The 27,973-nt window shown below is 40.2% G+C and overlaps 1 protein-coding gene across 1 annotated transcript in view; it reads right to left on the bottom strand.

The window, feature by feature from the left end:
* Positions 1–27,973, bottom strand: part of LOC118214698 (neural-cadherin-like) — a 128,653-nt gene that overhangs the window by 47,945 nt on the left and 52,735 nt on the right. Inside the window, exons 7-16 of the mRNA XM_035394838.1 lie at positions 18,930–19,072; positions 16,419–16,591; positions 14,731–14,899; positions 13,501–13,671; positions 12,960–13,132; positions 12,114–12,281; positions 9,725–9,974; positions 5,454–5,581; positions 2,368–2,554; positions 987–1,130 (exon numbers count right to left, since the gene is read on the bottom strand). Of these exons, the coding sequence (XP_035250729.1) occupies positions 987–1,130; positions 2,368–2,554; positions 5,454–5,581; positions 9,725–9,974; positions 12,114–12,281; positions 12,960–13,132; positions 13,501–13,671; positions 14,731–14,899; positions 16,419–16,591; positions 18,930–19,072 (1,706 nt within the window). The remainder of the gene's footprint in view (positions 1–986; positions 1,131–2,367; positions 2,555–5,453; positions 5,582–9,724; positions 9,975–12,113; positions 12,282–12,959; positions 13,133–13,500; positions 13,672–14,730; positions 14,900–16,418; positions 16,592–18,929; positions 19,073–27,973) is intronic.

The raw sequence follows: 27,973 nt of genomic DNA, 5'->3' as shown, positions 1-27,973 counted from the left end.
CTGACTCCCATCAGAGTCTGAGCGGTGGTGTAAACAGACAGACAAGATTATCCTGAATGTCTTTCCCCCTGTTAAACCTGCTATGGCAAAATAGGGCAAAAATGTGGGAACTCATACTTCAGTTATTAGCACAGCAATGTGGGAGACGGCTCTTTCTGAGCTGTGAAATGCTCATGGGGATGAAGCGAGCGCTGCAGTCCGTGTGGTTTATTTAAGAAAGCAGCATGGGGTTGCTCCTTAAGCAAACGTGTTTGCTTAGATGGTAGCGATACAGCCGGTGGGGCTGTAAGCCTCATTCATCATGGGACAAAAATCAGTATGGGCAGCTCTCATTGTAATGATAAATGGTGAATAATATTGTAAAATGTCCTCAAATAATAGAGTCAGCATACAATTCCACAAAGAGGGCAACCCTGTGCAGCGAGATTTATTGCCTGGCCTTGTGAAGGAAGCTGGTTTGAATAGTAGAAAGTGCAGCTTGTCAAACAGAAATGTTATGTCACCATGCAAGGTAGGTTAAAATAGAGAGCCATAATATTTCACATTTTATCACTGTGTAAACATACAGTACCCTTTCTGAAATAGGAATAAAGTTGGGTAATATCCAGTTGCAGTGCTGAAGACAAAGATAATTCATACACATTCAGATTCAGTTAAAGATATACTTTTCATTGAGCTGTGGCCTACAGTGATGACCGATGGTTATGGGTTCAATCCCCACAAAAAAAGATCCTAAACCCTTAAAAATGATGTCGTGCACCTCTTGGCACTCAGCATTACTGAAATTATTTGGTGGCAGTGATGCACAAACAGCTGTTGGCCTGGCTGGGGATAAATGTATGTCAAGCTTTACAACAAGATAAACATCTTAAGGAGCCTTAACAGCACCTATGGAAAAAAGGCTGACTATTTGTACTGATCACCCACTGCCTCTTGAATGACACTCATCTCTGTGACTTTCACCTTTCTCACCCTCCACAACATACCTTCATCCCCATCATTAGCGCTGACAGTGACGAGGGCAAAGCCAACATCCGCGTCCTCATCAACATCGATCTCATAGACGCTCTGAGCGAAGATGGGCTTGTTATCATTCACATCACTGATAAAGATGCGAACGTATGCCGTGTCTGTGGAAAAGATAAGTGGGAGATTAAAAATCCCTGCAGCTCTCATTCTGTCAGCTTGTACCTACTCACTCTCACTCTCTCTCACACTCACACTCTCTCTCTTTCTCTCTCTCTCTCTCTCTCTCTCTCACCCCCTCTCTCTCTCTCTCTCTCTCTCTCCTGCTCCCCCTTTTCAGCTTCATTTCTTACCTCACAATCTCTCTCCCACTCTCTCTACCTCTGGCCCCCTCTTCCCCTTTATCTTACCCCGGTTCTCTTGCTATGTTTCTCCCTCTCCCTTCTCCTTCTCCCTTTTCTGTTTCTGAAGCCATCAGAAGACAGATGTGCAAGCTGCCCCTTAGGGTGAGGGTGGCGTGGGCTCCCCTTGTGAAATGCACTACGTTTCATATGGATATCAAAAAGAACATAATTTACAATATACTTGGCAAGACATGATAAATTATTTAAGCCAGCTGTAGAGGGAGTTTACAATTTAACACTGGTATAATGTAACCCTGCAGCAAAAACTGAAGCCTTAACTTCTCACAAAATCTGAGATGTCAAAAAAAAAAAAAAAACACCAATCCCCTTTCATTCAGTATAATCATATGCAGTATATTCATATCAAGTTCAGAAACTGAAAGTCACTCACTTTCACAACAATTTAAAATGAAGTTTTGTGAGCAGTTTGCATTTTCTGCCAGTGAGGCCTCCCCAACATGTTTGTAATACTTAATTCTATTTTCAGAGTACCTTTCCAATCCTGCTCCCCTCCTTCATGTGTGTACTTTCCTACCCTGCCAAATCAATTGCACTAATGAGTGTAGCAGCAATATAAGAACAAGCTCCTGAAGATCATCATAGGTCCAGTCTCAGAGAGGAGGCTCCACTGCTTTACAAGGCCCTTTCATATGCCCTCATTGAACATTAACAAGCACTCCAAATTTCATTTTCGGTTCACCCTTTCAGTATGTGAACAGTGTTTACACTGTCAAACTATCACAATTAATAAACTTGTGCATTTTACAGTCCATGAAAACATCTACTTCATAAAAAAGTGCATTTCCTTAAGACTAGCTTTCCCTGGGAATTAAATCAGGACTCTTTCCCGCCCGCTAATCATGACCCACTACATGCGGCAGGAGCAGTGTCATCTGCACTTATCGGGAAGCTGGCCATGAACAAACAGAAGCTCCAGTGAGCTACAGATTGGCCCAGGCTATACCCTCTGGATCAACCATGCAAAACTGGCCCTCACCAGAGTTGGGCTGTCCATGCTTTCCGGGTCGGGACGATTCCCACCCGTCCACGGACTTCACTTCCAAAAGATAGGAGCCCTTCATCTCCCGGTCGAACACCGCCTCTGTGTAGATGGCCCCCATATCTGGGTCGATGCGGAAGAACCGGTAATCCCCGCTACGATCATTCAGCAGGGAGTAGGAGATCTGAGGGACAGAGACCATGCACACAGGGAACTGACACCCCTGAAACCAGCACTGCTCAGTCCAGTGCGCAGCACACATTTTAAGAAGCAAGAATGTCTTCTCTAGCTAATTTAAAAAACAGCACTGTCAACATTATTTTCAAATAACAGGTTGAATGAAAATCAAATACAGTAAGGTGGCAAGTACTTTGAAATAGTTCTGTTACCTCTAATAACTGACACATAGTTGTAGCTGATTAAAAAAAAAAAGTATCATTACAAAGTGAACATTGCCAAGAGCCAATGGCATTTGTTGGGTGATCAGTACTTGTCTGTACTAATAGAAAAAAAGTAAGTGAATAGCAGGACAAGATATACTTCCAAAACTATTACTATAACATGTATGGAAATGGGCTAAGAGAGCATTTTATAGGTGGTGGTTGTGCTAAATGACATCTATATTACATTTTAAGAATTTAGCAGATGCTCCTGTCCAGAGCAACTTACACAGCTTGCATTCATTGTACCTACTGTCAATTTATACAGCTGATGTGATTCAGGTTAAGTACCGTGCTCAAAGGTACAATGGCACCATGCCACCTGGAACTATAACCTGAAATCTTATGCTATGCTGCCACTGCTAAATGCTCCCGCATAGATGTGTGCTGGATTGGCATCATTGGGATTACATTAAATTGTGCATTGCGAAATCTTTGCAGCTGTGAAATAACCTATATAGTCTGTAATCCATGAACAGAAAAAAAATTTAATAAAACCAATCCTATTTTCCCCCAAACCTGAAGAAGATGAGTTAATGGCGATGCAAAGTGCAAATTACATCCAGCAAGCATCTGGCAAGGTTAGAATAGCAAGGCTGGAGAGAAAATAAAATTAATTCACAGACAAATCCAAGCCATTCGTAGACACAAGTGCAATACAAAAAATGAACTCAAATATTGAGCAAAGCACATACAGAAAAAGGTGATAAAGACTGGTTTTGAACTTTTAAAGCACTATGGTCAACATCTCACTGAAAGTGTTACTGTAGGTGTATTGACTAAATGGTATCCAAAAAGCCATCTGAATTAAGAAGAAAAATGTATACAGTCTCATAAAAATAAAACAAACTGAAGTGGATCAGGTTATTAAATCAATAGGTGTACTCAACAATGCGTGATAAATAATACCAAAATTATTTCACACATTTCAACTATGAAGGTTTTCATGCTGTTTGTGATTCAGGCATAGTAGATTGCTTCAATTGTTTGATGGTAGAGACAAACAATTGAAGCAATTGCTTGGCCAAGGACTTTGCAGTGTCAAGACATTGCACACGATATTTCACATTTTGTCAAAAGCTACACTTGCCTCACTTATTAAATTTAATTGCAAAAGATCTGCAAGAATGAGTGTGGGCCGTGAATGAGGTCCGTAAATTGACTGTCTACCTGGAGCTGCTTTTTGTTAAACATAATCCTCAAACAGCCTGTCACCCATTGATTTTTATCCCTCAGCACAAAGTGCAATTCAATGAAAACAAGCTGAATTAAGTAAGTGAATGTAATTAATTGCACACCTTTTGAATCAAACCCCAGAATACACTTACAAAGTCTTTTAAAAAAGACTGGTCTTGGGGTTTTGTACCCAGACAGAAAGAGGTTATTACATTGAAAACATTTGTTAGGCCCTGGAAATGATATTTATGTCAATTAAACATTATTACAATTCTTACAATTAAAAAGTATTACAATTTTTAGTCAGCTCCTCAGCCTTCCCTGCAAATTCAAATAGAATTAGATTTACCAAACCTTGTGGCTCCTCAGTGAGGCTGTTATTTAGACCTTTTTAAAAGCAGGTATTATACTTGCAATAACTTACAAGGAAATGAAATTGAAGTGAAATGTCCTACACCAGATTACTTTGACCAAGGTTTGCAAATATGGAGGTCATAGTCTGACAAGTTGGGAAAATTGTTTTGTCCAACAAAAAATAAAAACAAGTGGGCCGCCAGATTTAAGTTTACCCGTACAATAGAATGCTGTATACTTGATATTTCATTATTTTATAGTAGTTACATTGTTCTTGTCTATATCTAGCATTATCCTCAAATGCATTTCTTGTTGGTTATTGTGACAAAGCTGGCCATTGCTTTGCCTTACAGAGATAGAGTACTACTGAAAGATATTTTTAATATAAAAGGAAATTGCAGTTTTTCACGAAGTAGAAAACAGCTCTGCTTCTTACAAAATGGCCCCCCTTCTGCAGCTTACACACAAGCTCTTAACCCATTTAAACTGCAATCTGCAGTAGGTATGCAACTTAATCACAGTTTTTGAGACTATCAGCACAGAATTTATAACAGGAATGTGCTAAAAAAGAAGAGACATTCCCTTAAGACATTGAAAAACATTTTTATAATTAAATTCATAGTGAAGAGGTCTTCATTTTCACAGCTAACTGGATTTACATTGTTCATTATACATTATATGCACGTTCACTTTCCTACTTGAAGTACACTTGGAATTATGTAAAATAACCACGCATTTATTTTTCAGTGAAGATGATTGATTTACTGGACCTGGAAATGCATGGCATTATCAGTGAGCCACCATGAGCTATCATTGCATTGCTTAAAGTGATAGTTAGCAGAACGTTTTAATTTGCATAATTAAGTTTAGTAAAAACCTACATGAGAACCAGAGCACAAACCATTTGGCAGTTATTTCAGGTTTCTAGATTTAGCAAGTCTAACACAATCTTTTTATTTGAGAAAGAAGATGTAAGGTGTTTTATGTCACAGTGGCATGGGATAATTTGTAAATTGTAAATGTATAAGCACTTTACAGACTCACAGTTCAATCAAGCTAACAGTGAAAGAGAATGTATTGAATGATGTGAGTTATATTAAACTGCCTACAAACCTTCCCGTTGATCCCAAGGTCCAGGTCATTAGCAGACACCTGGAGGACCAAGGTGCCAACTTCTGCCCCTTCTGTTACCGCAGCCTCATAGATGGAGGAAGTGAAGAAAGGGACATTGTCGTTGACATCTGGGGAAGCAAAATGAAGCAAAGAAGAATAAATGAGGGAAGTTTATTTGTACAAACCTATGTTTTTAAAGCTGGAAATAGTGGGATAGTTTTGGTCTTGCATGCAGGCACATTTACAGATAGACAACAATATATGCTGAAGACTATGTCCCCCGCCTAATGCCCTTTTGCTTGCAGTGGTTTATTTATTTTTTCTTCTAGCTATGAAAAAAAACAAGTTCAAAACTTTGTCTGATCTACTGCTCTGCACAGGACTGATTTTGCTAGCCAGATTCCACATTTCATTAGGCTCCCACAACATCAAGGGCCCGCCCACACCCATCACATCTGATCTTCACTCATACATGCACTGTGCCTGCAGAAACCGTTTCTGATACCACTACCCCAAATGCAGAAGGGGTATCTGGTATTTGCACCAATGATGATGCAATACAGTAATGATACTTTGACACATTCAAACAAAGTATTTATCACATCACCCAAATAACATCTGTCATCTTGCCTGGCACTTAGGTCTGCAGCTTTTATTTGATGTTCATGTGAGGAAAATCAGAATTATCCATTATAATTTGGAGGAATTTATAAGCCGTTTGAATCCTGTATCATTTCCCACACCTTGTCTCCGTAAACCTCTTCTACTCTGCATGATTTGTACAAATCTACAAAGGGATTCCTGGCGTGTGCCTGGAGCAGAACAGAGACTGGGCTTGGAATGTGTCATCAGCCCAAATTCATCAACCTGCTGTTTCTTTCTCCACCTTACACTTCCGCTCCTCATGACTGGACAAAAGTTAAGGGGGGTGAAAAACCCCGAGCTGAATCATATTAAAGGGGAGAAAAATCATTTTAGTCGGCTCCCCAACCAATTATTCTTCTCTCCTTAAATGAGGCTTGCAGGTGACTCCCATAAGAGGGATGTCTGCATGTGTGCCTGTATGTGCGTTCTGGTTCAAATGTGTTGCTCAATGTAATAAAACTTTAAATGTTTTACTTTTCCTTAAAATGATTTATTTAAAACAACCAAATAATATTTCACTTCTGCTGTATTGTAATTTTTGAGTACTCAAACAAACATACCAAAAACATTCAGGAGGCACTTTATGTGTTGATAATGTCCAATATGCACTTGCTAACAATTTACCATAATTGGACATTTTGCACACGCCATTAAAACAACCAAATTCCACATTTCAAATTTGCATTACATTTGCATTGTTCGTATTTTGCAAACAATCATACATTTCTTGAAAGTCAAGTAAATACAACATAGACAGAGCTGAATGGTTTAGACACCTTCCAACAGGCTGAGATCTGCCCAGTCATCGTATAGGACAAATATTTTCCCATTTAAAATTTGAACAAGACAACTCGTTAAATTAAGAAATCCTGGTCTTTTCTCCAAGGTGTTTCAACTTAAAAGCTCTTTTAACTGTCATTTCTGTATTATCTCTAATTTATTACTACTAGTTAGACAATGTGGTTTGAATACCCTTATCTCGTAACCATACAGCAACCTTAAAACCAACAGTTGTTATGATTAGCATTTAAATCATGGCTCAATGACATCCAGATATCAGTAACCTAAACAAATACTGAGTATACATTTTGATATTGCAGTAAATTTGTGATGAGTCAAAGCATGTAATTAGAGTAGTATTGGGGAACACATAGCTCATCCAGATGCACACATTGACATATACTAGACCACATCCATTCTGACAGTGGCAAGTGTAAGAAACCCCTCAGACACACCAAACAGCAGAAGTATCTGAACCCTTACGCTTTTCCCCTTATATACCCAAAGATGAGAGGAAAACCCCAAGCCATCAAATAAAGACACAATCATAACAAAACAGTGCATCAATGATCCTGCTTGAGCTACCTCTGTAAGCATACCACACTGGGTTAACCTTTGTAGCAGAGACACCAATCTGTTCCCCATTATATTGGCTTTCTACCAATACCAAACATGATTACACTGTATAATGGGGAACCTAAGGTTTACATAATGCTGATCTATTAGATGTTTTGCCACTGAGCAATGACTCTTTATCACACACTGCTGAGTCCCTGTCAGCACTGTAAACAGAGTGTTTCCTCTTTGGGGGTCTGATAATGGCACACTTCTGTAAACCACCCTACACAGGCAGAAATGAGAGTACAAGACATGCCTGGTAAAAAAAAAAAAAAAAAAAGACCAAAGATGTTACAATATATGAAGTCCTCCACAGCATCCCTGTTGCCATGGGTACGGCAACTCCCCCACAAACTATTAGGAGCATTCAACCCCTTATACCAAATTACTTTAGATGACTCTTCGCATCAAACCATTCAAACAAATCCATAGACAGCAGTAGACAAGGATTATAGAAATGAATTATCATAATACTACCCGCACTACTGTGGTAATCTTTCACCACAGCCACATTTCAGCCTAATATTGTGGGTCCCAATAAGAGACCCTCTTTGTCCTTCTAAAAAGTAGGTCACCTGTCTATTGGCCCTATCACGTACAATGGACAGAAGCCTCCAACATAAAAATATACAAGTACGAAACGTATATGTACTTGTAACCTCAACTGCTGACATTTGTGCATTCCACTGGAGGAATGACATGTCTGCAAATTGACAGGAGGGGACTAAGATAAAGGTGGTCATCCTGGTGTAGCAAGTTCAGTTTTTTATTCAACTTAACATGCATATGCCACAGTTTGGCTATTTATAATGAGCATATTTCCCAACACTTATGTAATTTCTTTTTTTTTTTTTTTTTTTACAGTTTTTTGGTATAATAAATATTGGTGAACAAGCATATATTACAAATTGCCTGAATCTGTTGTGCACACAGACATACACATTAACTAAGTACCAGTGAATGCGCAGGTACAGGCATATTAAGTATGTAAACCAACTCTGAGGCTGTTTTGTGTTTGATTTCTAAATCAGATCTCCTTTATCACTACAAGTGCTTGAAAGGTTTTTTTTTTGGTTTTTTTTTACAGTTATCCTACCACAGAGAATTTCAATACTTGCGTGAAGAACATCACACAGTAATTCTGTAATAATATACAGAGTGTTCAACTTATACCACAAGTATTATGGAAAAATATCTTTTCATTTTAATTTGAATAACTGCATACTAGAAATATTGATACTTGGAATATAGAATATAATTGTCGAAAATAGTACTTCAGAAAAAAAACCATAACTCATGAATATACAGATAAGGATATTGTTTAAAATATATCCTGTTCTGACAGGGAAAATTTTCATTAGTGCTTCAAAATCTAAATGAAAATTTTTAATGAACCTAGAAAGGTGTTTCAAAGCAAGTTTCAGCTTTCAATTTCACATCAAATTAAACAGGTCCCCACCCACACATACTCTTGTGTCTCAGAAATAAGGCACTAAATCAGCATGATTCCAGGGCTCTTTAAAAGCCCTTAAGTATTCCTTCTGATACAGAGGCAACAGTTAGCCAACCTTAAACATTAACTAACCTAACTGGCCTGTAGCATTAACACCTAATTGCCATCAAATGCTCAGGCACATCAACAAATCCAACCCCTACGCTGCAGTCCAGAAACCCCAATGATTTGTGGCCTTCTGGTATTTATGCTTCCAGGCCTTCCTCCAAATCCTCCATGTCCTTAACCCTCACTACTGGCCCTGGCATGCCACCTCCCTCCTCCTCAGGCCTAGCTGTGCTGTATTAAACTCCCACCACCTGCTGTTCAGCTACAGCAGGGCTGCTACAACCCATTAACCAACAAAATAGCCTGGTTCTTTATAATCTTATTCCAAGTCAACTGTGAAAATTCATCATCTTCTGCATTCCCAAAATCCTTTGCCAGGCAGTTAATACAGAAACTCTAATGGACAGTCCTGCTTTTGATCCACATTCTTTACACATTCCATCCTGTTACACCATTAGGGTACGTACAGTATGTCACATTAAGTTCTGTTAACTTCTTTGGTTGTGGTCTACACATTTATTGTAGAACAACTGGCTGTTATTTATGTATTTTAACTACATAAACAATTACTGAATCAACTGAATCAAGTAAGTTAAGTACCTGTTAATGAACCCTCAGCACTGACACACGCCCCATGAAATAAGCATTGCCCTTTAACATGCAGTACCTGTCACATTGATGTAGACAGTGGTGAAAGCAGCCAAAGGGACGGCCGCCACATTCTGGGCGCGGACCCTGAGCATGAAGTTCCGGGTGGTTTCGTAGTCCAGAGGCTCCGCCACCAGGATGGAAGCGGAGCCGTCCTCACGGTTGGGCGTCAGGTAGAAGCGCACGGGCATGTTGGTCTCAGGCACCATCCCGTCCTCCAGGTTGTACGTGACTCTGGGGTCGCCCAAGGGGGAGGTGGCCTTAATCGTCTGAGTCGTACAACAAACAGGAGGTGAAATGCAGTTACGCTCTATTGCATCACATTATTTTGAACAGAGCTTACTGGGATGCAGGTTTGCTGTGAATTCAGCAAGCTGGATAACTTATACTGATCAGAGAGAAATAAACATTTTTATTCCAGATCATTTCCAGCGCATCACATTAAAACACACATTCATGTGCCAGATCAATTAGAACTTACTAAGCCCCAGTGCATTCCCTCAGTGAAATAATCATTTACATGCCTTTAATAGCTCATTAAAGATCAGGAAGTTCATAAAAATTAATTTTCAATGCATTCCTTCAAGATTTTGCTTTAAATTATCCACGCTGTCACGCTCCTGTGCTAACAGCTTGAAATAAAATGTTTTCTTTTCAATATTTCAAAAAATATAAGTAATGGTTGAGAATGTTCCATGGGGGAGATGGGGATGAGCAACATTAAAGGACACATCCAGGCTGGATGAGTTTCAGCGAATGGAGAGGCTCAGGCTGCAGGACAGACAGACAGACAAGAGCTTTCCCAAGATGCAACATAAACAGCAGAGACTGAGACAGGGCCCCTGAGGCTCTTCTCTTAAGGCCATGACAGCCTGATTGTTAGTACTAGTAGTACATTGAGACTCATTACAGCAGCATGACAGCGTTACCTATATGGTGAGTTTGCGCATCTCCTGCACTGGTCGCTGGAGTCTTTCATAGTGACAGGTTCAGCACGGGGAAATCATGCAGAATGATCACTGAGGACACTGTGATCGTACTGAGGCACACCATGCTGAGGTACTGTCAAAGCAGTTGTAGAACCAATGGAAGTCCTGGATTTTAATCTGTTTGCCTGACATTGGACCACTGGAGCTAGTGGTATTATCCTTATTAATTTTGCATATACCCTTGCATTTAATGACATGGCATGTGCAGTCATTACATGGATAGTCATTCAGACAGCTGGTTGGTTACTCCAGCCATTTGGAAAAAAGCTGTAATTATAAACTGTGATAAGCAGCATGTAAATTATGTCATTTCAGGAAAGCAGTATACTAAAAGCCTCAACATACTAAAGCTTCATGTTACTGTAGAATAGTAACATACCAAAGGCTCATGTCAATGTATAACAGCAACATACTAAAGCCTCATGTTACTGTAGAATAGTAACATACCAAAGCCTTAACATACTAAAGCCTCATGTTACTGTAGAATAGTAACATACCAAAGCCTTAACATACTAAAGCTTCATGTTACTGTAGAATAGTAACATACCAAAGCCTTAACATACTAAAGCTTCGTGTTACTGCAGAATAGTAACATACTAATGCCTCATGTTACTGTAGAATAGTAACATAGTAAAGCCTCATGTTACTGTAGAATAGTAACATAATAAAGCCTCACGTTACTGTAGAACAGCAACATACTAAAGCCTCATGTTACTATAGAACAGCAACATACTAAAACCTCATGTTACTGTAGAAAACCATGATGAGAAGTATAGGCTGATAAAATGTGCATGAAAGCTGAAAAGGCATTTTAAAGAATGTGATGGATTAACCCGTTTCAAATGTAAAATTTCAAGTTTGATGTTTAACACTAATAAATGAATTACAACGATAAAAAGTATTTTCAGCAATTTATTGATGGATATGCTGAATTGAAAATGGTAAGTGTGGGGCATGTATGGGCATACGATTACGTGTGTGTTTATCTGTGTATGTGTGTGTGTGCGTGAGTTTGTGCATGCATGTGTGTGCATGTGTATGTGTGTTTACGTATGTGTGTGTGTGGTTTTGTGAACGAGGCCTAATGTGAGTCCATTAACTTAATAAAAATAAAGAAAGCCTACATTCTTGCGCACTGTACAAAATCTACTTCACGAGTCTCATACCCAACAGGTTGCATTCTATGATGGAAGAATATCTCCCTTCCAAAAGAAATAATGTCCAAAAAAAGGTTTTGGGCCAATTCTATTTTAATCCTGTCAATTCAGGAAATGAACTGAAATTCAATATGTGAATTTTCTACGGATTTTAAAACTAATTCAATTGGTTTCAAATCATTCCCCGAATTCAATGAATTAAAACGAATCAGACCCCAACTTCAATCTTAAAACAAATACTTTGATAGAGACCCATACGCACCACAATAGGAGTGTCCCTCATGGTGTTCTCTGGGATCACCACATCATAACTGTCCCTCTCCCACTGCGGGGGCTGGTTTTTCACATTTGTGATGGTGACTGCCAGCTCCACCATACTGCTGCGGTTCCCTCCATCAGTGGCTATGATCTCCCTTGTGATGTAAGACCTCTGAAGCCACCCAATGACAAAACACCATCACTGATACTGGTCACGCAATCTGACATCACTGGCTACACGATACAGGAACTCATTGAGCAGAGAAGCAACTTCACCAAGGTAATAGCAAAGCTGTTTTTTCAGCACCCACCCTATCTCTTGCTTTATTGTTTATATTCTGTTCAATATTACATCCTGTTTTCTGTTATTTCTCTGAAAAACAGATCCGCAGGTACTAAGCATAGGTATGAATGTAATATTGACTGGGCAGAGACTAGCATATACAATCCATGACCAATAGTTGGTATAGACATAGCATAGACTACAAATGCACAAGACTACATTTCCCCTGACTACCTTTGTGAAGTGAACTGTCAGACATTCATCAAATTAAAAAGCTCCATATTTACAGATGAATTGTACAGACCAGTTCTGATCTCATGTTGAACTGAGAGAAGAGCTGGTTGATGAAGTATAAATGGCTGAGATCTCCTTTTTTGCTACAGGTCTACGTAGCAATGTTATATTAGAACATGCTGTTGATAGTGCAATCGCCAGATTACGAGCCTAATCTTACTTATTAATATAGACCAAGGTGGGAGAAAGATCTCACTGATGTGATGACAAAGCTGGCAGCTTGTTGATTAAGCTGGCAGCTGTAAGTGCACTCAGATCGGTCACAAGGCTCACCTGTGAAATGGGCTGACTGACATAGACCCAGCCCGTGACGGGGTTGACTCTGAAGTACTCTGGCTGTTCCAGTGACATTGAGTAAGTGACGGCTGCGTTGGTGCTGTAGTCATCATCGTGCGCCGCCACACGGAGGAAGCTGGTGCCAATCATAGTGTCCTCCCTCAGAAAGTCTGTGGGAAATCAACAAATTAAATTATCCTTCAGAATAACAGTCATAGGGGAGAATTTATGACGTGGTATTAATACAGATGTCCACTGAGAACGCACATGGATACTACTCATAAACACAGACATACATACACACAGAGACACACAGACACATAGTGAATGAACACACTCCTGTGGCACACTAACAGAAAATACACAGTAAAATAATATAGATACATATAAAAAGCAAAGCAAACATACATAGCAAGTGAGTCACACACTCTCTCTCTCTCTCTTGCTCTCACACACACACGCAAACACGCACGCACACACGCACGCACGCACGCACTAACTGAACTGATGCTGATGCTTAGTAAGGGAAGTGACTCACATTCATATCGCAGGTTCTCAAACTTGGGGCTGTTGTCATTTTCATCTAGAATAAGGATATTGAGCTGGCAGATCCCGATCAGGGGTTCAGCTGCTTGGTCCGTGGCTGTTACCGTGACAGCATACTCCCTTTGCTTCTCACGGTCGAATGTCCTGGCTGTCACGATCACACCTGGAAAAGGACGTGTTGCCACAGTGTCACTTTCCCATCAAAACTAGGTAACAAGCTAGAACACTGTCGTTTTAAGCATGAGGTGGTGTAATAGTCTATTCGTGGTGTTCTTATGACTAACACATTTCACCGATCAGGGCAATAGGCAAAAGTTAGAGAGGGGATCTCTTATGAATGTATTAACTTTACTGAGTAGAATAAGCATTAAACAATTAAACAACTGCAAACAACTAAAATTAACATTAGTTGTTTGCTTTAACTAACTGTATTGCAGAGTACTACATGTAATGAAAGTGTGAAAATTCACATTCAATATTCTTTGCAGAAAAAGTGAACTTAATGAGCTTAACTGCATTTAAGTATCAGGTTTAGAACCTTTATATTCTTAATAACGTCACATTATGAAAGGTTGTGATGAAAGGTCATTTGGCCAAACTTTAAAATGGCTCACACTTCAGGCTACAGTATGAATTTCAGACAGAAACTGTGAAGTTGAAATTATTAATTCATTCAATGCAGCTTCACCATGGGCTTCTGTCTCGGAACTGGCAGCATGAGCGATTGCATTATTAATTAGTAAGACAACAACAGAAGCATATATTGTTTGAGAAATTATATTAGCTGAGCTGAGCTAATAAAATTTCTCATGAATGTTACAAAAAAGGCCTAGGCCTACTCTTACCCTAAAAAAGTGTAATTTTTGTGGACAATGGCAATTAAATTCTTAAGTAAAAGCATAATTTAAAACTTAATGTCTTAAATAAAAACACATTACATTGAGTGTTTTTACTTGTTCAATATGAGGATATGAAACTATTTGTAATTCAGAGCATTTTGCAGTTTGCTCTGAATAAGAATGTCTGCCAAATTATATTAATGCAAATCTAAACTAGATTGGTATTGGATGTACTGGATCCATTTGGCTCTGATACCTTGCCTACAGATATTACATGGGTAATGCGGCTCCACACATCTACCCTATGCACTGCTAGACACTGTTAGCCTGACCGCTACATTGCACCATGCATTCCTTATGGCAGATGACCCTTTCCAATGCACCTGTGTCTGGATGGATGCTGAAGGCGGGTATTGTGCTGTCTTTGTGCATGAATCCGTAAGTCACTTTCCCATTGGCTCCCTCGTCTGCATCGGCCGCGTGCACCTGCAGGACAAATGTTCCAGCGGGCTGGTTCTCCAGCACCGAGGTTCTCTCCCTGTACTGCTGGCACTGGGCGAGCCAGAAAGACAGAAACAGAGAGCGAGAGAGATGGGGGGAGAGGGAGGGGGAGAAAGTCTTGAGTCTCACTATCCCTGGTGTTATTTCTATTGAGAATAATTTCCAGCTTGTAATACCATCATTGAGGACCTATGGATGGAAAGAATATGGCACATAATTCAGACATGCTCCACCACCCACACAAAATTTCATCACCATCTGCAAGGTAAAAAAAAATCACAGGCTAAATTCTAAACCCATCACTTGAAATGCAATTCTGGCTACTTCACTGAAACACAGAGAGATGCTGCAATGGGAAAAATCCCTCATCAATTCAGCACTCTCCACTGATGGGTTACTTTTTTCATATAATTAATGACAGGGGGATCTGTCTTCCTCCCCTTCCTCCCTTCTCCTCCTCTTCACATTAGTTGCCAAAGGCTTCCCAGGGAGGCCCAGCAGACTGGGGTCCCTAAGAGGAGGGACAGAGTCAGAACTCACATTAAAATATCAAACTCCCATCTTCATTTACCCTGCCGCAGTTTGGCACACTAAGACAACCCAACCAAGCTTCAGAGTAACAACTGCCACAGGAGACTGTGAGTTAATTCAGTGTGTGTGTGCATGTGCACGTGTGTGTGTACGTGTGTGTGTCATGTGTGGGGCATGAGTATTTGTGGAAGTGTAGGGGTACAGGTATATGTGAGCGTATAGCGTGTGTGTGTGTGTGTGTGTGTGTGTGTGTGTGGCATCTGTACGGCATGAGTGCTTGTGTGTGTGTGTGGCATGAGTGTGTGGAAGTGTAGAGGTACAGGTATATGTGAGAGTATAGTGTGTGTGTATGTGTGTGTGTGTGTGTGTGTGTGTGTGTGTGTGCGAAATATGTGGGTGAATGCAAGTGAGTGTGTGTTCGGTGTACGTGGTGTGGGTACTTGCATGTATGTGTGCGTGATTTTGTATGCATGTACAGGTATATGTGAGTGTATAGTGTGTGTGTGTGTCAGTATGTGAATATGTGTGGCTACACAAAGGCTAGTCTGTATGTGAGCATGCCACAGTGAAAGCACAGAGTCAGCTCATAGGAACAATAGCAATGCAGCTTCCTGTGGGACCCTATCCTCCTGACAAGAAAGCTTTGAAAAAGCTGAAATGTGTGTATGACCAAGTGAAGTTCATGTACAAGTGCTCCTCCATAAAGCTGATATTTGCAGACACAAGCTTATCACATGTCACCACCTCCTTGTTTACCCGGGGCCTTTCAAATTGAGACATTGGCTAAAGTAAGTACAGCATGATGGTTCAGCCAAATATTTCAACACTAATTAAAAATTCTTAGACGATCTGGAAATAGAACAGGGCTGCCAGCTAATAACTCCTCCAGAGACTACCACAGAGACAGCGAGACTGAAAGGCAGAGAGGTCCATCTTCTGAAAAAGATAACGAGAGGAACACCTGCACCACGAAGACAAGCTCTTCTGCTTCACAAATAACAACACACAATGAAGTCAGGGGAATACGTGGCACTCGTACCTTCTCAAAAATGGGCTTGTTGTTGTTAACATCATCCACTCCCACGATGACCTGGGCAGTTGAAGAGAGGGCATGAGGCCCACCGGAGGCGTTGTCATCCGTTGCGGTGACGTTGAGGATGTACTCCAGGCCCTGCAGTTTCGGAGGGGGGCTGGAGCGTAGGCGGATCAGCCCTGTAAATCCAAGCAGCTGCGATCAGCAAATTACAGAACTCCATCACTCGCTAGCGCACGGAGGGGTAGGAGGCAGCTTGACATGTGTGGGGGAGAAAAATATGGGGGTACAGTTTACATGGATTAGTCTTAAATAGGCTACATGAGAAAACAGGACTTGGCGCTGAGAGAGGACAGAACAGGCAATTAATGAATAGCCTCTGATATGAAAGGGCTATGAGACAGGGGGCTGAATTTGCCTACAACATTCTGCCCACCCTAACATCCTATTTATCTGGCAAACAAAAGTGTTTTCATTCATTTTTTGACAGAAACAGAAGACGACAACAGAAGAATAGTGTAGTTTCAATACAACAGAGAGAGAGTGAGAGAGAGAAAAGGGAGAGAGAGAGAGAGAGGGGAGAGAGAGGGAGGGAGGGAGAGAGAGCGAGAGAGAGAGAGAGGGAGGGAGGGCTGCAACTGAGTTTGAGTGAGCTTAATAAACCAGCGCAATATCCCCATTCCAAATCATCTCCAGCTCCCTACTCATCTCCTCTCACTCAGATATTTACAATTGCACTTTTGTCCCCTTGGCGCCTGTGCCCAGTTCCTTTCCACAAGCCTATTGTGTGGGCAGCAAATTTCCATCCTGCACTTTGAAATTTAATGACTTCTCTGTATCCAGAGACTTATTTCTGGCCTTCCATGTGTAGGCAGAAGACACACTTAATGCATTTCTTCTTATCTCCAGAGACAGAGGCGGCATGGGACACAAATGCATCAGAGAGAGAGACAAATATTTACATCCCTTTCAGAAAACACCTGACAGAATCATGTTACCCTTACGCTGCTGGTCCTTGGGAGAACTGCATGATCCTTCTATCTTCTCCTCCCAGGGGTAGATAAAGGACATCTTACATCAATGAGGAAAGCGGTGCTCTACATGCAGGACATTTGCCATGAAGAATTGGAATATATCCACCACTGAACTGAAACTAATGCATTTCACAAGGCACACTGTGCTCTTGGATGTGCAATGAAAACCTACAGCCAATTCCCATTATCATCAAACCATAGCACGAGATACCGCCATTGCTGGTGCTATAAAAGTCCAGTAATTACTACAGGGCTTTTCTCAATGAGGGATTCTCTCAGTCAGATTCTAATCAACCAGAATTAAATATGGCTGACATAATATGTCCCCCCTATCCAATAACTCCTCATGACAGTAGGGGAGAAAATATATGCTGCTAAATGAGCTGGTGCCGCTAGCAAAAACACATTGCATTTTTAACTTAATGTGCTTTTTTAAATAGTGACATAGATGCACAACACAAAATACAAGGGAGTTCACATTCCAGCACATTTTCTCATGTGAAGGCCTCTCTGGATCGAGGGCTATGACTTCCCTGAAGTCACGCCTCATGGTTAAATATGGGCTTCTGACCGTTTAGAGTTTGAAATGCAGTCCCCTTGGGGAGGCGGGGGGATATGTAGGCCAGGAGTGGAGCGTTAGCGTTTGTAATGGAGAATGCACAGGAGGTGGTGCCCTCAGTCAGCCAGCAGGGGTACTCCAGGCACAGACCAGACAGCATATACCAAAAAACATCTCTCCGCGTGGCAGGGGAGGCCACCGGCAAGTAGATTTACATGCCATCCATCATTAGCATCTCCTGCCCACCCCCAAATAAAAACACGGGATTGAGGGAGGATAAAGAGCTGAACATCAACCCCTGGGCGTGCAGCATCACCAGCGGGAGCTACCGTCATCTGAGCCACAGACTGCGAGCAAAGGTGAAGTCCCTGCTGGAATCCAGAGGGGCAGCAGACAAATGTCTCCCCGGCTAACGCGCTTATCTATTCATGTATTCCGGGAACATTCCGAATGTAATCCCCAAAACATTCCCAGCACCGATTTCAGAGCAAGAGCGCCTCATCCTCGTGTCCCCAGAGTTCCATGGCTAAAATATATTAACAGTGCACTCATTTTGAAGATATGAACTTGGTGCCAATATTTTGTTTACATATCTTGTAGTTTTTTTTAATACAGAGAGGGTAATCACTCTAATGGTGTTGTTTGAATTCATAAAATTACATTAAATAACAAGGTTTCACCTTTCACTGAGCTATGGCCAAATTAACACCAAGACAGTTCAGTTCCCATGCAGACAAACGCAATGAATTATTAAGCATATTTGAAACTGAAAGAAATCTGAAAATATAAAAAGACTGAACCTAAAAGGCTTATTTGCCATTGGCAAGTCAGTGAGAGATTCATTTTAAGGCGAATCAACTTGTTAGTGATCATTTAATAAAATACAGGAGAAGTGTGCGCTGTGAGAAAGGCTCAGGAAGTCACCTTTTTGGCTGTCAATAACAAAGTTGCCCTCGTTGTTGCCTGTTATGATCCGGTATGTGATTCCATCTCCGTCGGGGTCCTTGGCTAAAACCGTAGCAACCAGTGTGTTGGGCCCAGCATCTTCGGAGACAAAGGTCCGATAACTGTTGGCAGAGAAGCAGCATGAAATCTAGCTTTTCCTGTGAGCAAAAAAAACCTTTTGATTGAGAATTGAACTAATCAAATCAATCAATTAAAAAACAAAATTGAAACCCATAAGCATTTAAAATTCAGGATGTGTGCTATATCCCTCCTGTAAAAAGTTACTTATTTTAAAGAGCAAGATAAGTTAAATATCTCCACATGAAATGCAACAGCAAGGTTACGAATGAATGAAAACAAATCATTTTCTATGGCTCTCCCAGTAGAGGCTGACATCAGACAGAATTGCAGGGCAGAGGTGAGTGGCTCAGCACAAGTGTAAACGAAACAGTCTATCTTCAGACAAGTGTAGATGTCACTACAATCACACCCCTAAGAGAACACAGACAAACAAAAACACATCTGCCAAACTCTCCCAAGACCTGGCAGGGAGCTCCAAGGGTAATTCAGAGCAGCCGCAAGGACAGAACTAGTACAAAGCAATCACAACCACTCTGCCAAGCACCTCCGAGCGTTGGGCAGTGGGTTTTTTTCACACCCTGCTAACATGCAGACACAGACAATCACAGATAATTATGAACTGTTATGCATTGTGGTGCACGGTATCTGCATGTATGTGTGTATGCACAGTTAATCGCAAAAGTATTGGGACAGAGATGCAATTCTTGTTGTTTTGCCTCTGCACTCCAGCATATTGGATATAATTTGGAAATAAAATAATGAATGTGTGGTTAAAGCGCAGAGTGAGGACATTTATATTCACATCAGGTAAAGATAAAGAAGAATGACACACCTTTTTGAACAGTCCCCCCATTATAGAGGAGCAAAAGTAATTGGACAATTGGCTGATCAGCTGTTTCTTGGCCAGCTGTGTGTCTTTGCATCATTTCATGCAAGGGAAAGCTATATGTGAAAATGTCTACAGTTGATTTGAGCTGTGGAATTTGTATTTGGAGTCTCTTGCTGTTGTCTATGAACATGAGGGCCAAATCAGTGTCAATGCCATCATGAGACTGAAAAATCAGAATACATCGAGTGAACCAAAACATTTGGTGTGTCAAAATCAACTGGTACATTATTAGGAACCAAGAATGCGGTGGTGAGCTCAACAATAGCAAATGACCAGGTCGGTTACGGAAGACCATTGTACTGGATGACCAAAGTACACTTTCAATTGTGAAAACCCCCCTTTCCAATGGTTGAACACACCATTCACAGCCACACCAAACATTCCCTATTTGTTGGAATATATGACTCGGTGAAAACGAAATAAACACCTGCCAGCCAAATCTTTTTAAAAGGTGTTCCCAGCTGGCTGCTGTATTCAGGTTGTATTGGGCTATTTTCAAACACTGTGATCATGCCTCCTAGGAGCATCACTTCGCCATCTACAGAATTGCCTTGGTTGCGAGACTAAAATGAGAAGCCTTGGAAGGAGAAAAAAAAAAGTTTCATTTTGAGACTAAAAATATAACTTGACAAAGTCTGTGTGCAAAATGACACAGAGGGAGCAAAAAGGACAAGCAGAACGTCTGCAGAGGTCCGCTCCTTTCATCAACTACAAGGAGACAAATCAGTAGACCTGTATACCATTTCCTCAGTTCTACAGGTTACTATTACCATTGTTTATATACTGGTGGTACTCAATGTAATGATGGTGGCCTGTAACATTGTAAATAATGTATTACTGTAAATTACATATTCCTGTAATCTTTGCCTGTGATTGATTTGTTGGCCTATAGCCTGTGCTCTGTTCCTGAATTATTTAATAAAGAATTTTTAAATGAAAGCCGTGCAGGGCAAACTCCACACAAAGTACAACGTTCATTGTTCAGAATAAACAGAATATATTAGTCCAACAGGGATAACGTACAGTGCCGTGAAAAAGAATTGCAAATTTGTCACACTGAATAGTTTCAGCTCTTTAGACAAAATGTAATGTTCGACAAAAGGAACATGGGTAAACACGAAACACATCTTTAAAATTATTTCATTTATTTAATTAAAAAAGTTCTAACATCCACATCACCCATGTGAAAAAGTAATTGCCCCCTTAAACCTAATAACTGGATGCACCACCCTTAGCAGCAATGAGTGCAACCATACACTTCCTACAATTTGATATCAGTCTTTCCCATTGCTGCAGAGGAATGTTAGCCCACTGATCTTTGCTGAACTGCATTAATTCAGACAAACAGGTAGGTTTTTGAGCATGCTCATTTCAGGTCCTGTCACAGCGTCTCTATTGGCTTCAAGTCAGGACTTTGATGAGGCCACTCTTTTCAGCTAATCAGATGTGGACCTGCTTATGTGTTTTGGATCATGGTCTTGCTGCATAACTCAATTACATTTCAGCTCACAGACAGAGACTGGACATTCTCCATCAGAATGTTCTGGTTCAAAGTAGAATTCAGCGGTTCCTTCAATAATGGAAAGTCGTCCAGGTCCCAAAGCACACAATCACAATACCACAACCATGCCTGACTGTTGGTATGATGTTCTTACTGTGAAATACTGTATTTGATTTGTCAGACATAATTGGACCAGTCATACAAAAAGTTCCACTTTTGAGTCTGTCCATAGAACATTATCCCAAAAGGCTTGGGGATCATCCTGGTGCTTTTTTGCAAATGTGAAATGAGCATTGATGTTTCTCTTGGTTAGCAGTGGTTCCCTCCTTGCTACTCTCCCATGAATCCCATTTTTGCCCAGTCTCTTTCTTATTGTAGAGCCATGAACACTGACCTAGCTGAAGCTACAGCGGCTTTCAGTTATTTGGATGTTTTTCTGGGATCTTTTGTGACTTCCTGGATGAGTTTCCGCTGTGCTCTTGGTAATGGGAAGATTCACCACTGTTCCAAGTTCTGTTCCAAGTGTTCTCCATTTGGAGATACAGTACAGACTGTGAAGTTCCAGAACCTTAAAAATGGCTTTGTAACCCTTTCTAGGCTGATATATTTCAAAAACTTTTTTTTCTCATCTCTTTTGGGATTTCCTTTGATTGAGTTTGCTTGTTGGAACTTTGTGGTGACTACTTCACTCAGTTGGTAATGTTCAATATGAGTAAGATTCAGATTCAAAAGGACTGGCTGCAATCAAGCCTGGCTGTGTTCAATCAGCTGAATATAATTATCAATTAAATTTAGTTAATTAGTTGATTGAGTAACTAATGGGGCAAGTACTTTTTCACATGGGTGATATGGGTGTTCGTTAACTTTTTTAATTAAATAAATGAATAATTTAAAAAATGTGTTGATAACTTTTTTCATTAAATAAATGAATAATTAAAAAAAGCATTTTGCATTTACTCAGTTTCTCTTGGTCTAATATTACATTTTGTCTTACGATCTGAAACCATTTGGTGTGACAAATATGCAATAATAGAGAAATTCAGGAAGGAGGCAAATACTTTCACTGTACTGCATCACAGTAAAATGTGCTCTGTCATAGATGATTTAATTTATTTTATTGTTTAAAATTAAGATGAATCCCTGCACGAATCTCTCACTGTATTAAACCAAGTGTAGAGCATAGAAAAATAAATGCAGCTGCACCCAAATCCTTACTTACTGTAAGCTATAATGTTTTTTGCCACACTGGCATGTGCTTTAATGCATGGGATTTGAACTCACATCCTTCTCATGTGCGGAGATGAATGTGAATACATGGGACTCGACAGGCAGAAGGGATATGATGAGCTGCACGGGGCATTCACTTTGAGTAAATTAATACAGTGCAGCAGCTGTCATCGTGAATAAATGATGGACTTGGCAGTCGGCTCTGTTCAACCTTCAGAACCGCCGATGAGGACTACGGAGGCCCAAGGCACCAGCCTAGGCCAAATGTTAAGGTCAGAATTGCTTGGAAATCATGAGAGGCACAGCATAATCACCTGCTCTAACTAAGTACAGTAATTCACTTCACATGTAAGCTTTTCTCTCTCAGCTGTAGCACTCTCCACTCCCCATGTTAACATCTGCAAAGACGTGTACTGTATAGCGAAGATCTCTCCTGGCACAGCTCTTGTATGGCATATAAATCTGCAACGAGGATGGGAATTACTCTACCCAGCTAAGACATCCACTGAGGAAGGGGCAATGACACATACATGCAAGTAAACACAGAAACACACAGGGAAACAAACTTACAGTCATATGCATGCACATTGCACACACGTACACACATTCATGGCCATACACACACAACACACAAAAACACTCAAACTCACACAAATGTACCCAATGTGAATGTACTTGGTTAGCTTTTTTTTTTTTTCTCCCACTACATCACGTCCTGTGGCATGCTGCAAAACGATCCACAATGATGGTCAACCATTCGGTCTCAGGGGCTTCTCGGGTGTTTTTGTCAGAAACACAGAAGGATTGGGTATGAGACGAGTAGTAGAGACTGCATTAACTTGGCAGTTCAGCCACGACCATGCATACAGTGCTGATTGATGGATAACAGAGAAGTGGTGACGGGCAATTCATATGAGTGATTAGTAATCCCAAGTGGAGGCACCTTGCCCTATTCTCCTTTGCCATGGTAGCCCTGCCATTGCTCTTGTCTTGCGTAAGACATGTGTGACCCGTGATCTGTCATGAGTCACAAAGGGCTGCCATTTCTCAAAACATGATCACTCGCCTCCTCCCCCCTCCTCAAAGGAAAACTGCTAGTTTATAAAAGATCCCTTCTCCATGAGGAAAATAAAGAGAAAAACAGGCAGCAGAAACACTACCACCAGCCTTGTGCTCAAACTGCATCTGTGCCTGTCGCTACCTGCGCCTTGATCAGTCAATACAGTGACAGCACCGATGACAGGCTCTGACTGGTGACTGACAGCACACAGCCGGAGCTGGGGAGTGACACAATGGAATCTGTCACGTTGCAATTCTAAATTCCATGCACACTCTTTGCCGTCTCATTATCTACCCCATCAATTCCATTTCAACCAAATTCAAAATTAATCTGTAATTATTTCAGAGGCCTGTTTTCATCAAAGCAATGAACACAAGCACAATGCCCATAATATGTAACATTGTATTGGTTTTTCTTTCAAATAAAGTGGAGCTTTTTAACAGCTCTACAGTGGGATTACTTTAATACATTCTCTGGATATAGTCTACTAATAATGACCCATGATTGCAAGATCGATTGACTTTCAGCCACATCAAATGCGTTTAAATATCCTGTGCAATCATTTTTCAGTCATTAAAGTGGTCATTAGCTGAAAAGAAAGATATGCAGGCTTACTTTTCCAAATTTATAAACAGGAAAATAAGCATGTAATTTCTCAAGTCCAAAACCAAATCCTCAATATAAGAATATAAAAGTATACAAAAAGGATCTTCTTTCTTTATGAATATAAAAAAAATTCATTTGACATCTCAGCAGAATAATTGAGTAAGGGCCACATTTACTAAGCATGCTGCGAATTACCATCAGTGCCGCAAAATTATGCGTCACCAAATGTTTTTCAGTTTCTCCAAGTTGCTGGAACAAACAATGTCCTTTTTTGCTGTTATGTTTATAGAATTCCATCTAAAGAGAAAACGAGAATGTTGGTACCAAGAAAGGTCATAGACAGGACTTCAGATTTGGAGATTAGGGACACTAGATGGTGTTGATGACCATCTACATGTAGTGTCCTCCTTTTAAGGCATTTTAAATGTGGTTTAATTTCTTTAAATAGATGCTAATATTACTCATCACGCATTGACCCAACACACATTTTATGGATATGCATTTTTATTGTTTTACCAGCGCAAAGTTCCAGTGCGGCATCTTCCTAAATATGAAAAAAAGGATCTTGCCTTGTTAAAAGCACCACAAACACTTAGTAAATATGGCCCTTAATATCAAAACATTTTTTCCTTAATATATAATAAATCGTTATTTTGATCTCACATGGTCTTTAAAAGTTGGGTAATTAGTATAATTTCTAATTTCAGGTGGCAGGGAGTGGCCTGATTGAGTAATTGCCCAAATTTCATCCACTTGAATCTCTTCTGATAACTGCACTTTTTGCCCTGATGTTGCTTTATTCTGCATTATGAACTGACAACCTACAAAGGAATGAGCCACAAGCAAAAGAACAATAAAATGACATTTTACTGTTTCTATTATCTTTTAAATCGAAAATGAGCAAAATTGTATTTGACAGTATAAACCACCTTTTTGGCATATTTTTAAAAGTCTGAAACAATACCCCAGTATCCAATCTGACAACACTTCTTTGTCAAAAACATCTCGCTTGACATTTTTGACAAACGAGTAGTTTTCCTTATGTTCAGCAGTAGACACGAGCGGTTTAGGCAAGCTGGAATTCATTCATGCGATTCATCTTTCAATCCCTGACCTTTGCACTCGTTTTTGCAATGCAGGATGCTCTGGAAAAGAGCATCTGCTAAAATGGCAGCTATTTAATGTAAAGAAATTAAATCAGAAATACGGACCATGACTGCTGCAAATCTCAGTTCAGGTTATTGTCTACTATTGACATGTACATAAAGCACTGTATCTTCAGCATACATTTTCAAACGAACAGACAGCCAAACAAGAGGCAGGTCAATAATACATAACCAAATATTCACCTCTGAGGAAAATGTGCAAAACGCCTATCCTTTTCCCCCCTGCTTTTTCAGTACAAGTTCATTTGATGACTCGCAGCAGTAGTAGCAGTAGTTTTCAATACCTATGCTGCTATGCAGCAACAAATAACATATATTCTGAATACTATGCAGGATATGAAATTATTGCTTATTCCAATACCAGGATTGGGTGTTTCTTTACAGAACCTTTGAGCAATTGAAATATTGCTATCCATGTTCCTCTGACTACGTGTTGTTCATACAATAAGATCAATGGAATTTTACATAAAATTAAATCAGATCTATTGTTTTTATAGGTTTTTTGTTAATGTATTTGTGCATCATTAATTCATGTTAACAACTACATTAGTTAATGCCACTTCATACTGGGATTAAAAAAAAACTGTTAATGTATTTGTTAATGGTTAACTAATCATAAGTTCATTCTATCCTAGTTTTGCTAATGTATAAATAATCATGTAACCAATACATTAGTTCATGTGTTTGTTAATTACTAAAAAAAATGTCATGCTTAATGTTAGTAGTTAATACCTGTTAGTAGCAGTAGTTAATTAACTGTTAACAGTTAATACCAATTCATATGACCTTTTTGTGAAGTGTTTTAAATAATAAAACTACAACTTCTTGGATACATTTTAGGATAGGTACCAAAATATGTCATATAGCCAACAGTTTCTCCTATGAATCCTATATTTCTGCTTGGGATTTATTAACTCTTTATACTGTTCAAGCATACTATGTCTTCCTTTTTTAGGTTCCTAAGTCCATCTCAGGAGAGGGAAGGTTTGATATCAGACACGAGTTTCCACAGATCACTCGCCAAGTACTCCTACCTGCAGCAAACACTGGTCCTTTAATCCGCTTTAATCCGCTTGTTGCATGATAAATGCTTAAAACGGTTTTCTTTGGTGTTGTACTGCCTTCCTTACCCCCTGCCCCACTCCGCAGGTCCTCATGTTCACCTGCCTTGCACATGAATAGGACAGCAGTATTCCTCCACTCTTTCTCTCCCTGTACCCCCCACCCCCAACCCACCCCCACTCAGCGGGAGAACTGACGGCCTGATTGATTGTAGACCTGCTGCCAGAAAATGGGCCAATTATGAAGCTAAGGGCCAGAGAAATGCTGGAGAGAAACAACAGGAGAGCAAAAGCAAAGTAACAGAGAGCAAGAAGGGTATAGGGCAACTACCATCATAGGGTAAAAGCAGGGAAACTGCCACTCTCAGCATCACTCAGTCAGAGGGGCTTCCTTGTTATAACTGCTACATTGTCATGTCTTTTCCAGGTGACAGTTGAAAAATACATTTAGGGCCAAATTAGGACCTAGCTAGTGGCAAATTAACGTGTATTCGTATAGTTGTAAGAGGCTGGTTTCAGAGGAATAGATTACCTGTGTGTGCGGCGGGAGTTTGGTTTCATCATGGCCAATGAGATCAGCCTTATTGCCACTGTAGAGATCAGATCTTTCCCTTATTGGCACTGCATTAACACCATAAGTAAACTGGCAGTTTTGTCATGTCTGATATAGTTCTCTAGGAGTCATCACATTTATGGCACCTCATAGAAACGTGTTCAGGAAAACTATCTTGTAAAGATAGGCTGCAAACTAGAAGAGCAAGGCACAGTCTATTTTCATCTCAGCTATTTACATTTCTTTATTATTCGTAACAAAAACTTTATAGATTATCAGTTTTTGAGTTTACCAGACTATTTAAGTGACATTTTCTCTCCTTCAATTATGTTTTATTGATGCTGTCGTGGTGATCTACAGCCACAGCCATACCAGCCAACCACTTACAGCCATTATAACACCCAAAACAAAATGGAGAAAACACATTTAGACCATCTCAGCTCTTCTGTGACTGGAATAAGAGGATGGTTCACTTTTTCTGAAGGCCAGCCACAGCCAAAACATACTCAGTTTTATGTGTTTATAGTCACCGGGGCATTATTTGTTTGCTTCTCTTTTTCCTGTTGTGCACATTTCAGCAAGTCAATTTATAATCCTGTTAGGTAGCTTAAAACTGTGTGCTACTTGTACTCAACACTGCTTCCTGATATAAAGACTTGAATAAAATCAAACAGTACCTGTTTCAGGAAATTGTCTCTCTCTCTCTTAACATCCACCAGTCTTTCAAGTGTGATCACTAAGATGCATATGTGCATTGTTCACGTGTGTGTTTTGGTAAAATTACAAATGTAGCACATAGCGCCTGGGTAGGGTAATATCCAAACAAATTATTCTGCAGCACTCTTGCACAATGCCAAATGTCTCCCTCCCCCAAGAGTC

This window comes from Anguilla anguilla, chromosome 16, assembly GCF_013347855.1.
Source record: "Anguilla anguilla isolate fAngAng1 chromosome 16, fAngAng1.pri, whole genome shotgun sequence".
In the NCBI taxonomy this organism is placed as follows: domain Eukaryota; kingdom Metazoa; phylum Chordata; class Actinopteri; order Anguilliformes; family Anguillidae; genus Anguilla; species Anguilla anguilla.
The sequence above is the reverse complement of the archived record's forward strand: the minus strand, read 5'-3'. Positions and strand labels throughout refer to the sequence as shown.